Here is a 13173-nt window from a genome sequence, read left to right as displayed (position 1 = left end):
AGAAAAAAAAACTTTAAAGACAGTAAGTACATTGTAATATTAGATACAGAAGTCTGTTTTTTTGCCTGGAAAGCGCACACTGTATTTTGGGCACTGCTGCACAGAAGGGTATTGATTAGTATCTTTGACTGGACTGAAGCACTATCTTGCTGTGAATGGGTGATGGAATTTTTATTGCAAAAATCTAAAAAAGAAAAAAAAAAAACCACCAAAGCCAACCAAACCTGAACCTGCTTGGTTTCTGTCAGCAGTCCCTTATGTACATGTTCCATCTCTTTCCCTTGACTTTTCCCTGCTTTTCCCCTAATTCCACAGGGCAGGAGCCAGCATGTCTATATATTCTCCCTGAGCTTTGTGGAGAACCAGGTAAGAAAGGGGACTGTCCAAATGGTTTTGCAGGATGAGAGCAAATGTATTTGTATAAAGCATATTAATGGATTTCTAAATTCATTTAATCATACCAGACATTTTTACAGAGTGTATTCACAAACCAGTGTTCTGTTGTGGTTGGCTTTCTTTTTTTTCCCTTCATAAAACAACATTCTGATTCTAGAATCATTTCAATACATAAACACAGGAGAAGAAGGGGAAAAATAATGGCTACTAGTTACTTAAGGAAGAGTGAAAAAAGAGAGAGAAAAGTAAGTGTGGAAACACCTCACAACTGTTCATTGCTGCTGCCACTTCTCTTGATGGTCACGTTCACTCACTGCATTGTCTCTTAAATTGCACGCTGAAGTTCAGAAGGGGTGTCTTAAATATTTATACAAATGGGTCCTAACATACCAGCAATCCAGCAGCTTCTACTGGAAGATTGCTGTGCACGTTGGAAGATTGCTGAAGGAAGCAGTCAAGAGATATGAAGATGCTATTAACAAGCACACTGGACTCAGAAGACTAACTTCAGTCGGTTCCTCCAGAGGCCCAGGAGAGGTAAGTTAAACATTCTGTAGACACAGAAGATTTAGATAAGAGAGATGTGCACAATCCTGCTTTGGTTTTAAAACCCTTTTTTTTCCTACTGTCAAAATAAAACAGCATTTTGATTTAAGGAAATTGTTCCAAAGCCTTCATGTAGCACGAGTAACTATTTGGCAGTACTGAACTCAAGTTTTGCCTGCAGGGTACTGGGTGCTGTTGACTGAGAGCATGATGGGATTTCTCCCATAAAGAAGGCATACAGGAACAAACTTAGCAAGGCTAGCGAAGGGAAAGGTGTGCTACTGCCCCTTTAAGTAATAACATGTGCTTGTAAGGTTTCAGGCTAGAAATGTTAAAATAGTCCCATTAATCTAAGTCACTGGACTGTCACATCCAACATCAAAGACAAGAGGTGTTTTTAAATATGCTCCCAAAAGGAGTTCCTGGTTGCCAGACAGCAGGCCAACCTCAGCAACATGCAGATCTCCCCAGGCAAACACATCACTCACTCTAGAGACCATGAAGGCTTGCAGGTGGTCACACTTTACATTTTTCTGATATTTACATTAAATAGCTTGGCTAGCAGAATTTTTCAGCTTCCATCCACAAAATGTTGTCACAGAATTAACCTAATATAGTACAATGCAATTTTAGTTTCCAGCCTGGGTATAAATTAAGGGCAAAAGGGTTAGAACAGAGTTTGTCAAGTGCTGGGTATGACAGAGCTCTCTTACAAGAGACTTCCAATCTACTATAAATCTCTACTGTACAGAAGATAGGATGAGAGAAGCACAAGTATTCTGTTATATCTGGGGTTGGGGTGTTTTTGGACCAGTGTATTCTAGAGATAGGCACTTACTGAAAGGCGAAGACTGCCATAAGGATAGGGTTTTCAACTGCAGCTTTTGTGCCTCGATGCTCCCATATTAGTATAGCAAGAAGGCCATAAAAAACACACAGACACTGATCATGAACATACAATTCTAGACTGCCAAGAGATGCTGAGCTGTCATCTCTCCAGATCTCCTGAACATAGGCCTGTTCCCCACAGGCTCATTAGTAGCCCTGACAAATTTCTCCCAGGTTTTGTTCAATCCTCATCATGTCATCCATCCTATACTGCTTAGCTGCTCTCCTCCATAAATCTGTCTTCTCACAGTCTCCATCTCTCTGTCCAGTCTTGCTCCCAAGTCAAATACATTTGCAGAGCACAGGCAATAAGCCTGAAAGAAAGGCTGCTACTCAGCAGATGAATTTAAGCACCTGCTTAACTGGATTTAATCAGCTACAGAAATGATTTCTCAAATCTGAGCCAACTGATAGGAAGGGTCAACAAAAATTTATGATTATACACAGATTTTGCCTATTTCTTCAAAATTATTGTGTCCATCAGGCTGGCAAGTATCAGTGGATAGAACCAACACATGAATTTAAATAACACGGATTAACTTTCACAAATTTCCCTGGGCTATCACTAACACAAATGAACAGTTCAGTGTTTTAATAAAAGCTCAGAATTTACTTATGCCTCAGATGTTCCTATAATACATGACTAGGAAGCAGTAAGCTTGCAGGAGCTGTGAAATCTGAGGAAAATGGGACCCAATATTGAAACAGACCACTTAAAATATCTCCTTTGCAAAAGTGCGGGTTCTTTTTTATATATTTTCTCCAATTTTAAATGTATAAATGTGATTTTTATAAGAGGTTTGTGTCTAACCTAGAAATGGAAAGCATGAAATGATAGCACTTCATTAAACTGCAAATTTTAATACAATTTTGTTGAGGCATCTACATTGTCTCTATTTATGCATATGTTGAATTCCAGCCACTTCAGACACACACACATTTATTCCCAGACATTTCTTACCAGAATTTGTGAAGATGTATTTGAAAGTGCTTCAAATCTGAGAAATTTCTAAGACACATGCCTTGCCAGCACACACTTGTACAGGTAAGGAAGGCATGCTGTATTTATTTGCAGGTTCCAAAGCATTCTGCACTCAATTCTGTCCTCTATCTGGAGTAAAATGAACAGCAGTTATCTGGTTTATCGATTTGACAAATTCTTCTGAATACCTGCTGACTTCGTAAACCACTTGGTTTACAGCTGAAGAACAGTATTAAGGTCACCAGTGTTTCCGCATAACTTCAAAGCTTCCTAAACTAGAATCACACAACTCTCAGGCCAAACAAATCTCACCAGGCTGTGTGCACAGTTTTAAGACTCTTTGAAACACAAACATTTGTTCCAGAGTGTTTACAAATTTTATTAGGCATATCTGGAGTGCAGATAAATTCTAACATACCACAATTATTTTTTTGTACTAAAAGGAACTTTAACATTCCAAAGTCTGCAGCTTCTACCTAACATTTTACCAAAAAAAAAATGTTGTTTAGTTGTGATTATATTCAAATTTGTAAACAGAAATAATTTTCTAGACCATGTTTAACAAAAAGAGGCCCTGGGAGATTGTCCTTGCAGTGAAATCTGCTACTTATACAATCCCTTACTAGGAAAAACTCCTTGTCTAATTAAAATTTAAACTGTCATTAAAAAAAAAAAATTCTCTATTAGCTGGAGAACAGGTATCCACATTTTACAACTCATAATATACAGAAGTTTAGATACAGTTCCTAATCTATTTTAACCTGGAAACAAGTAAGAATATGAAATGTAATGCCTCCAACAGTATCAAGACAGCAGGGATGCTTGTTTTTCTTGAACACGCAGCATGTGAGCAGACCCAGGTAGACTAGTCAACAGTGGAAAGTGGGTTTTCTCTTATGTAAGTAACTGGGTCACTATCTAATGTCCCTTTGTTATCCTAAAACATGAACTACATCCTGAGAGGGAGTTAAAAAGGGACAACCAACCTCCTTGACAGATGCCATAGATGAATCTCCATAGCTTTCTCTCCTGTCAAATGGTGATGACATTTTCCCCTTCACTGAACAAATGTTAGTTTATGTTAATCTCGGGGGTGGTAGGTGGTTACAAATTTATAAATAATTAAATTCTCAGAACTTTCATAAATAAATCAGCTTTACTTGAGGAAAATTATAACGAGCCTTCTCAAGGACTGTCAGCAGCAACCAAATGATATTACAAAAACAGAAGGTAAAAATTACTTCATTTTATTTACATTTATACCCCAATGGCCTGCAGAATAGAACTCCTTCCTCATTTCTGTCTCCCATTTCTGTCCTCTGTTGTTCCATTCATCCATCTATTGTCCCTGTTTTTCCTCTGCTTCTAGTATTTCTCTCCCTTGATACATTTTCCTTAGGGGATTTTTGTTGCCTTCTATTCTTGTCTCGGTACCTTTCTCATTTCCATTATTACCGCTTTGTTTCCTTCAGGTTTCAACTGTTCTTTTGCCCTTTCTCTTTCCACTTCTAGTTTGACGCTGTAGAAAGCCAGATGTTCCTCACAGACTTCTGAAACCACCTCTGAATATTCTGTTTTCATGAAACATACTTGTGAATGAAGCCTTTAACCTAAAACTAAAGACAAAATCGGTTTATTTCAGTCTCACATAATAACAAAACACAAATATTGGCCTGAACATGGGAACAGATATTCATTACCTGAAGGAACATTACTGAAGCAAGAGAGATGCATTCTAAAAGCAGCTTCCTATGTGTTTGTGTTTGAAGACAAGACTTTTGCCAAAATGAGTTGTGTTTTTGGGAAAGGCTAATACAACATTTTATACTGGTTTAAATTGGTGTATTCTGGGTGGCTAGAATTTACTGGTGGTGTTAGAAGTCTCACTGTTTCAATTTAAAAAACCAAACAAAAAAAACACCAAATAATTAAAAGTTACCTTTTTGTACAATTGATCTACCTCTTTGCCAAGCAGTTTATTAGTCTGACTTGCATTGCTTGTAATAAAACTAGTAAAAGAGATTTAAAGATGGACGAAATTTTTTCATTAGCTTTCATTTTTCCTTGTGTCTGAGGCTACTGATTACATTTTTTAATAAAAAGCAGGTTTATCCCTATCTTCCCAAAAGCAATATTGCACACAGCCATGCCTGAAGATTCACATCCTCCTGCCTCCTTTATTTCCTGAACCAATGTCCTGAAGACAGGCAGTGTCTTGTTACACCCTGATCTGTGGTTAGGTTTGGATTTGGTGTTCCACAACCACCAGGCTGACCCCAAAACTTGATACATAGTTGCATGTGGTAATTTTTCAGGAAAATCAGGAGAGAAAATAGAGCATAGTGGGAGGAGAGAGACAATATAAATCTTCATTCTGACAACAGTGTAGCTAAAGTGGACACTACTTAAATAAATCCACCTACATTACAGCCTATGTACCTTATACATCTTGTCTTTGTGCTATCACTGCTAGGTATTGTACAAAGAGTCTAGCAGGTTGCTTTCACAGTTTGTTGCCCAACTAAGCACCTAAATATGTATTAAGCTTCATCAGAGCAGAGGCTGCCATCCATTTCCTGCTAACAAAACCAGTACTGTCAAAATGGAAGAATATTTTTATGAGCTTTCACTATTACAGACCATAATGTCAACACCTGAAACAAACTGACATGTGCCATTAAAAAAAAAAAAAAAACAAAAAAAAACAGGTCTGGTTTTGTATTTTGCATAGAAACTCTCATACATGGTGTTTCTCCATCTTTCCAGGCTAACAGATTACTGTCGAGTGGTCAACACGTAACTAAGTTCCTGATTTTTATTTTATTAATTTATGTAAGTAGAATAACTGCAGACTGCTTACAATAACTTCCATGGGCCACTGCTCTAAAATAGATTTTCTTGGAAACAGTGTATTTGCACAAGTATACCAGTTGTGTTTTTTGAAGTTAAAAACAAGAATTGACTGGGGAAGGGGCTATTTATTGTGAAACTGTAGCATTACATTAGCTTTTATAAATTGTTCTTTACAAAACCAGAAGTAAAGTACTGGTGGTACACATGTCATCTCAAGTATTCAAAGCGCTCTACTGCCAGGAGTGCTTCAGACAACTTGCCTCTCAAAGCCAAAAGTTGAATATTGTTTAAACTATACTCAGGCACAACTTTAAAAACTATAAATGCAAACAACAAAAATTATAATTTTGGAAATAACTTATATTAATGAGGGAAAATCACTATCTCTAGGAGGAAACAACTGCCATAAGGTCTTCAGAGGAATACACACTTGGAAACAGTGGCAGCGAAGATACTTCTGTACAGTAAAGATAATGCAGATCCAGGCATACAAAACAAGTATTTTTAACATCATAAACCTTATGACTGGAGCTACATTATACATGTTTGGGCTTCTGTTTTATATCACTGGTATAGAAACCAGCTAATACTGTACCAAACTTCATAAATACAGAATAGACCATATGGTTAACCTTAAGAGATTACTGCACTCTGCCACAAATACGCGCTTGTTGAACAGGATTTATGGAATGATACAAAAGTGATATGAAGAACACATTCATCCTTGATTCAATTCTAAGGATTTTCAGCTTTTATGCATTACCCAAAAGAATACTATAAACTGAATGAGGGAAGCTAGTGCATTGACTATATGAGCTTAAACATAGATCTCCAACATGGAAAGTTGTTATGAGTTACCGGCTGAGGTGAAACTGCTTTCAGTCTTTGCCACTCACAAGATCTGCTGCAGAGGCTACTTGGAGTTTGCCTTGATTTTAAAGGCAGTGGAATCCGGCCCTGATATGTGAAGTGTGTGTGTGGAGGTTCCTCTGTATTTTCACAACCTGAAAATAATTGTAACTACTCTGACTTATGCAGCAAGATGTAGCAGATTCTCAAGCTGTTTACAAACTTGCCTGCAACTGAAGCTAGTCTCATTTAAAAAGGAGTGCTGTGCTCACCCTGCACAAGCTTTTCTGAACAGGTTTTAGCTGGTGTCCTTAAGTTTTTATTTTTGGAAGCTAAAATAGAGTTGGTTGCAACTAGACTTTGACCAGAATGACAAGATTAATAGTCCTACTTTGTGAATAGAGACAGGAAACATATGAACTAAATCCTGGTGTCTTGTCTTTTCAACCCACATGAAAAGAGAGACCTTCACTACACCATGATAGTTTTACCTAATTCTGATGAAACCTGACAGTTATTCCTCATACCTGACCCTGGCAGCTTCTAATTTGAACTATTCTCCAAAAGTTCTCCATTTCTTCAAGAGAGTTAAGTATTTATTGCCATTTCACAACCAGCAAAACTGAGGCACTGAAACTCCTTCTTTCCATGGAAACTTCCAGTTAAAAGTGAAGGATATGTGTGATCTGCAAAGAAACTACTGATTTAACTAAGACCACAGGAAGTGCTGATGTCAAACCCCTGAGCCGAATGCAGGAACTGCCACCTCCTTACCCTGGTTGCAAACCATAGCTCCCTGCTCTCGGGATCTGCAGCTTTGCTCCCATTAAATCTGCCAGACTGGATGGGTCTTTGGCAGCTCAGAGTGGACACTCCCTACCCATCCCTGGGATCTACATTACAACCGGATAATCTGTGTTACAGTGACTGTTTTAATAGCCGGAGAGCTGTAGTTTGTGCAAGAAGGTGAAGAAAGCAAGAGAAATTCACTGAGTGCGCTGTAGAAAAAAAAAATCAAATGCTGTACTTCCTAGATTCACACGGCATCTGTTGGAAGCCCCATACAAGTGGTGACCAGTGGGAAACTACTTAATTTACAACCTTAAGAGAAAAAAAAGCAGAGGTAATATGGCTGCATTTGTAAGCATGAGTAATGCTCAGTCTAAAAGCCGGAGAAATGCGAGGATCCTTGTGTCTTCCACAGACAATTAACGGAGATTATAAAATAATCTTCTAAACGTATTGCCCCAACTGTCTCCATTATGCAAACAGTCACTAGGAAAGCGTCCTGGGGGTACCTTATATAACTCCTTGCTCGGAAGCCCCCTTCGCACTAGGGGAATTTATCTTTCCTGTACCCCATTTGAATTCGCACCCAGGACCGCGAGTGCCGTGCGGGGCGCACGGCGGGACTGACCAGCCGGGAGCAGGGCTGGGGCAGAGCCGGCAGCAGCAGCACAGGAGCCGCGGAAACTTTGTGCTGCAGGGGCAGGGGCCGGGCAGTGGCCACGGCAGCGCCGGTGGGGAGCTCGGCGGAGCCCCTCTGCCGCCCCAGTCCTCTGCCCGGGCTGAAGGGAGGAAGGCAGCGGACGAGGAAGTTGCACCAGTCACCCGCCACGGGAGACGAGCGTGCGGCGGCCTCTGGGGGCAAAGGGGCGGCGGCAGGGGCTACACAGTGCAGAGCTGGGGCGACTTACCCATGGTGCCGCCGCGGCCTCCTCCTCCTTCCCCTCCTGCCGCTGCTGCAGCCACCGCCTCTCCGCTGGCGCGGAGGGAGGTGCGGGAGGCGTGTGCGCGGAGCGGGGCGGGCGAGCACGGCAGCGGAGCGGAGCCTGCGTGAGGCGCGACTATGAGTCAGGGTAGCACATCCGGGCAAGGCCGCCTGGGAGACACCGCCCGCCCAGCAGCACCCTACTGCTGCTAGTGCTGCTGCCGCCGGGGAAGGGCGGGCAGCCACGGAGGGAGGAGGCTGTGCGGGGCGGCAGCAGCACCCCCTCAACTGGGAAGGAGGGCGCTGAGAGGGCGGATCCCCGTGGAGAATGATGATTCCCACCCCTCTCCGCAGCCACGGGCCTCCTTTGTTAGAGGGGCTGGGGTGGGGCTGCCAGCGGGGCCATGAGGGTGGCATGACGCTGAGGGACTAAGGGGCGCCGGTGAGGCTGTTAAATAATGGCTGCGAGCGGAGGGGTAAAGCTTAGACACGTTTCTAGCTGTGGGTGTCTGAGCCCATATTCTTTTTCTCCCGCCGCCTCACACCTGCTCAGGTCTGGGGAGAAGGGGCTGAGGTTGTACCGATGGGAGGGATTTTTCTGCAGTGTTGGCCACCCCTGAGCGTTCTGTAGAAGATGGGCTGCCGCAGCTTGCTGTTGGGGCTGCTGAGGGGAAGGAGTGGGACTGGGTTAGGTGGTGGGGCAACGGGAGCCTCGCTGGGCAGGCTGGGCAAGCCTGGAAATACCAGGAGGAGGTGGGGTGGTTTAAAATGGGTGTTTGGATTTATTTTTAAGAATATGGACTCAAGGATGAGCATTTTCCTGGAGGGGGAGTGTTAAGCTAGATGGAAAAGCTTAGGTGGGCTGTATGAGGAAAAGAATCAATGGAGAAAACTTTCAGGTGAATCCCAATTGTTGAACCAACATGACTTTACACTCAAAACTGAAAGGCTTATGCACAAGGCAGTTGTGGGGAAGGCATTTTAAACAAGAAAATTACTGTTCAGCATTTCCCTGCCTTTCAGCTGTGGGCTAGTCAGTCCTAATAATGCAGGGAACAAAGAAGAACTGTTTGCTATTGCAGCCCTCCCTATAGTGCTTTCACTGGGAATCATTTTGAGTGGGTGACATTGAGTAGTTTTTGTAGTATTTTCACTTTTTTCCAAATCTTTCCATGTATACCTCTTCACAGGTTTACCAGAGTCACTCCTAAAGTGTGGTTAAATGGAGTAGGATCAAACAGTATGATAGAAGGTTTTGCTTGCTCTGTAGAGATGGATAGGCCAGGGACAATTCAGATGGGCAGTGCAAAAAGGAAGTTGCAGAGGAGCCAGTCTCCGCAGTGGCTTCACAAGTGACACCAGCACTCAGCAGCTGCTGGGACGTTCTCTGGAAGAAGCCCCAGGAGCTTTCATGTCTGTAAAAGGGCAGTGTGATATGACAAGCAAAGAATAATTCATCAGTTCTCCTGTGAAGTACAGACTGAACATGTTTGGGTCTGTCCATTTATTTTATCTGATTCACCAGCAGTTTCCTTAGGACATCAGCAGAATTTTGCAGTTCACCTCAGCAGGGTAATCACTGTCCCAGTATGCAGAGCTTGACACTGGAGATATGTGATTTTATGATCAGCTTGTACTGAAAATTAGTATGTTTTTACAGTTGCTAGACACTTTTGTTGAAGTTTCCATTGCACTACAACTGCAGAAAATTCAAGCCGGAACATGTTAGGACTTTTAATCGCAGGGCTCGTCTAATTCAGTACTTGATAAAATATAGGGGTTCTTAAATAAATCTAAGTGGTGAAAATTTCTATTTGTCTGCTTTCAACTATTTAAAAATCTTGCCTTAAATTCATCTTTGTCCTGTGTTTTTGCCTCCTTATTTATTTTGCTCAGCAATAGATTTTGTTTTGGTTCTGTAACTGTCCCAAATGTTTCTTCTACTTGTCTGGGGAAAAAGGCAGTGAAATTCTGTTCTTACTAATCCATTTCTGAGGGGTCATAGAGGAGATATTTCACATGTTATTCCATATTATTTCCCACTTGGATATCTGCGATAAATCAGAGCATTCTGTAAAATGCATGGGTTTCACAAGTTTACTCACATGTCCTAATCGAAGTGCACATGTATATCTTTGCAGGACCCAGAAAGATAAGACTCTTACATGCTCCGAGAGGATTTTGAGGACAGTGACTTCAAAAGGCTTCTGCTTTCAAAAAAGAAATTTGCCAGGAAGAGGCCTTACAGAGTGTCTTTGGTTATAATTGGTTTTAGTGGATCCAAAAAACCTGTGAAAAAGTAGGGAGACTTTTTGATCTTTGGAATGAATACTTATTAATTCTAGGAGAGAAAGAGAAACTCCAGAGGAGCTGAGGACTTCATTTTTTGTCAATCTCTCAATTGGGTACAAATCTACAACAGAACAAAAAGGATGTTATAAAAAAAATCCTAATAAAGCCCTACCGTTCTTGCAGTTGAGTGCAAGATACTGCATATATAGCTACTCATGGTATAGTGCAAAAGGAAGAGAAGTCTTGAGGGTGTTTTCATCTCCAAGAGACAATACAGAAGAGCTTTGGGCCATTAGGCTTAGATACCATATCTACAGAAGATGGTGTGCAAAATCAATGTGCTGATGAGAGTCTGTGAAGTGTGGTGCAGTGATGCCTATGAGAATATCTCATTAAAAACAAATAATTATTTTTTGATTTATTCATCAAGATCAGTTTGATAGGTGGACCACTCAGTGGATAAAAACTGGCTGGATGGTCGCACTCAAAGAGTTGTGGTCAACGGTTCAATGTCCGGCTGGAGATCAGTAACGAGTGGTGTCCCTCAGGGATCGGTGTTGGGACCAGTCTTGTTTAATATCTTTGTCACTGACATGGACAATGGAATTAAGTGTGCCCTCAGCAAGTTTGCCGATGACATCAAGCTGTGTGGTTCTGTTGATACGCTAGAGGGAAGGAATGCCATTCAGAGGGACCTTGACACACTTGTAAGGTGGGCTGATGCCAACCTCATGAAGTTTAACCATGACAAGTGCAGGTCCTACACCTGGGTGGGAGCAATCCCAGGCACAGCTACAGGTTGGGCAAAAAGGAAATTCATGGTAGTCCTGTGGAGAAGGACTTGGGGGTGTTAGTCAATGAGAAAATGAACATGAGCCAGCTTCAGTGTGCGCTCACAGCCCAGAAAGCCAACCGTATCCTGGGCTGCATCAAGAGGAGTGTGACCAGCAGGTCAAAGGAGGTGATCCTGCCCCTCTACTCTGCTCACGTGAGACCTCACTTGGAGTATTGTGTGCAGTTCTGGTGTCCTCAGCATAAAAAGGACATGGTAATGTTAGAACAAGTCCAGAGGAGGCCACGAGGATGATCAGGACACTGGAGCACCTCCCATATGAAGACAGGCTGAGAAAGTTGGGGCTGTTCAGCCTGGAGAAGAGAAGGCTGCGTGGAGACCTCATAGCAGCCTTCCAGTATTTGAAGGGGGCCTACAGGGATGCTGGGGAGGGACTCTTCATTAGGGACTGTAGTGATAGGACAAGGGGTAACGGGTTCAAACTTAAAGAGCAGAGGTTTAGGTTGGATATAAGGAAGAAATTCTTTACTGTTACGGTGGTGAGGTACTGGAATGGGTTGCCCAGGGAGGTAGTGAATGCTCCATCCCTGGCAGTGTTCAAGACCAGGTTGGATGAAGCCTTGTGTGACATGGTTTAGTGTGAGGTGTCCCTGCCCATGGCAGGGGGGTTGGAACTAGATGATCTTGAGGTCCTTTCCAATCCTAACTATTCTATGATTCTATAAAAAATAATGAAAAAGCAAGTTTTTGAGGAAAACTGGGAACTAGAATCAATGTATTAAGTTACTGGTGAGGTTTGCAATAGAAATTGGGAAGAAACCTGTACAAGCCCATTCTGAGGATTTCAGGGGATATTTAATTTCAGCAGCATGGAAGAGAATGAAAGATTCTTCCATAAAAATAAGCTTTAGAACAGCTTATCAGATCACTGCTTGTTTCTGCACTTGTAATGCAGCTGTGACTACAGAAATTATGAAGTTATTAACAAATGCTATCTCTGCACTCCCAAACACTATGCCTGATGTCCCACAAGAAAATGGAAAATCAGGTCAGAGTGACCTTCCAGTGCTTACTACTTCATGAATTTTCTGTTTCCTGTCTTGCATCAGTTTCATATTCTCAGCACATCTCCTCACCCCTGACATAGCAATTCCATGAAAATCTTCTCGCATACATTATGTTATTTAATCTGGCACAAAATTGCATTAAAGAATATATTTTTAATTGCCTCTGTACTGATGTTATAAACCTACATGAGCAACAGGAGGATGTTGGGATGCTAGAATACATAGGGAGATATGATATGGTACTTTAACTGACTGGAATTTGGGTCCTGATGGGAATAGCTTATCATAACTTGTTCCTTAAGTAATGAAGGGCAGAGAAAGCAGAAGTGTGGGCAGCACTTTACCCCTTGTTTCCTTATTAGTGGCACAGACAAACCTCCAAGCCCTGGTGCCTTGAGAAACCCAAGTTCTTGTAAAACTAGAGGTGGAAATAGCGCAGGGCTGTCTTGCACATGCAAAACAGGACAAGCTACCTCTGGAGATCATCTTGTCATATGTGAATGGGAAGGCAACAAAGCGTGTACAGGGATAGTTTTGCCAGGGATGACTTGATGTCCTTCTCTCTGAGAATAACCTGCCTCACATTTTCCATGGCATAAGAGCAGTTCTTAATACAGAGTTAACATCCAGCCTTGTTCTATGATAACTCATTCCCATATCTGGTGTGTTAAGTATTCATGATAAAGCCTTGCTGGGAAGTGCTGGGAAGTTGCAATTAGAAAACTGCACTCTTGACATAAAGTAGAAGTTTCTAGCTGTGAGTGCAATTTAAATATCAGAATGGCTGACCTGGGAA

The 13173-nt window shown here is 41.9% G+C and overlaps 1 protein-coding gene across 3 annotated transcripts in view; it reads right to left on the bottom strand.

The window, feature by feature from the left end:
• The window catches only part of RAP1GDS1 (Rap1 GTPase-GDP dissociation stimulator 1), a 95132-nt gene extending 86684 nt beyond the window's left edge, over positions 1 to 8448 (bottom strand). For 2 of the 3 annotated variants that reach the window (XM_034064560.1, XM_034064561.1), the window contains exon 1: positions 8212 to 8448. In XM_034064560.1, the coding sequence (XP_033920451.1) occupies positions 8212 to 8215 (4 nt within the window). In that variant the 5' untranslated portion in view covers positions 8216 to 8448. The remainder of the gene's footprint in view (positions 1 to 8211) is intronic. The other variant, XM_034064562.1, reaches the window with a different exon arrangement.
• Positions 8449 to 13173: the final 4725 nt, after the last annotated feature.

The sequence above is a fragment of the Melopsittacus undulatus genome, chromosome 7, assembly GCF_012275295.1.
Source record: "Melopsittacus undulatus isolate bMelUnd1 chromosome 7, bMelUnd1.mat.Z, whole genome shotgun sequence".
NCBI lineage: Eukaryota > Metazoa > Chordata > Aves > Psittaciformes > Psittaculidae > Melopsittacus > Melopsittacus undulatus.
Note: the sequence above shows the minus strand (reverse complement) of the source record. Positions and strands in the feature narration are given on the sequence as shown.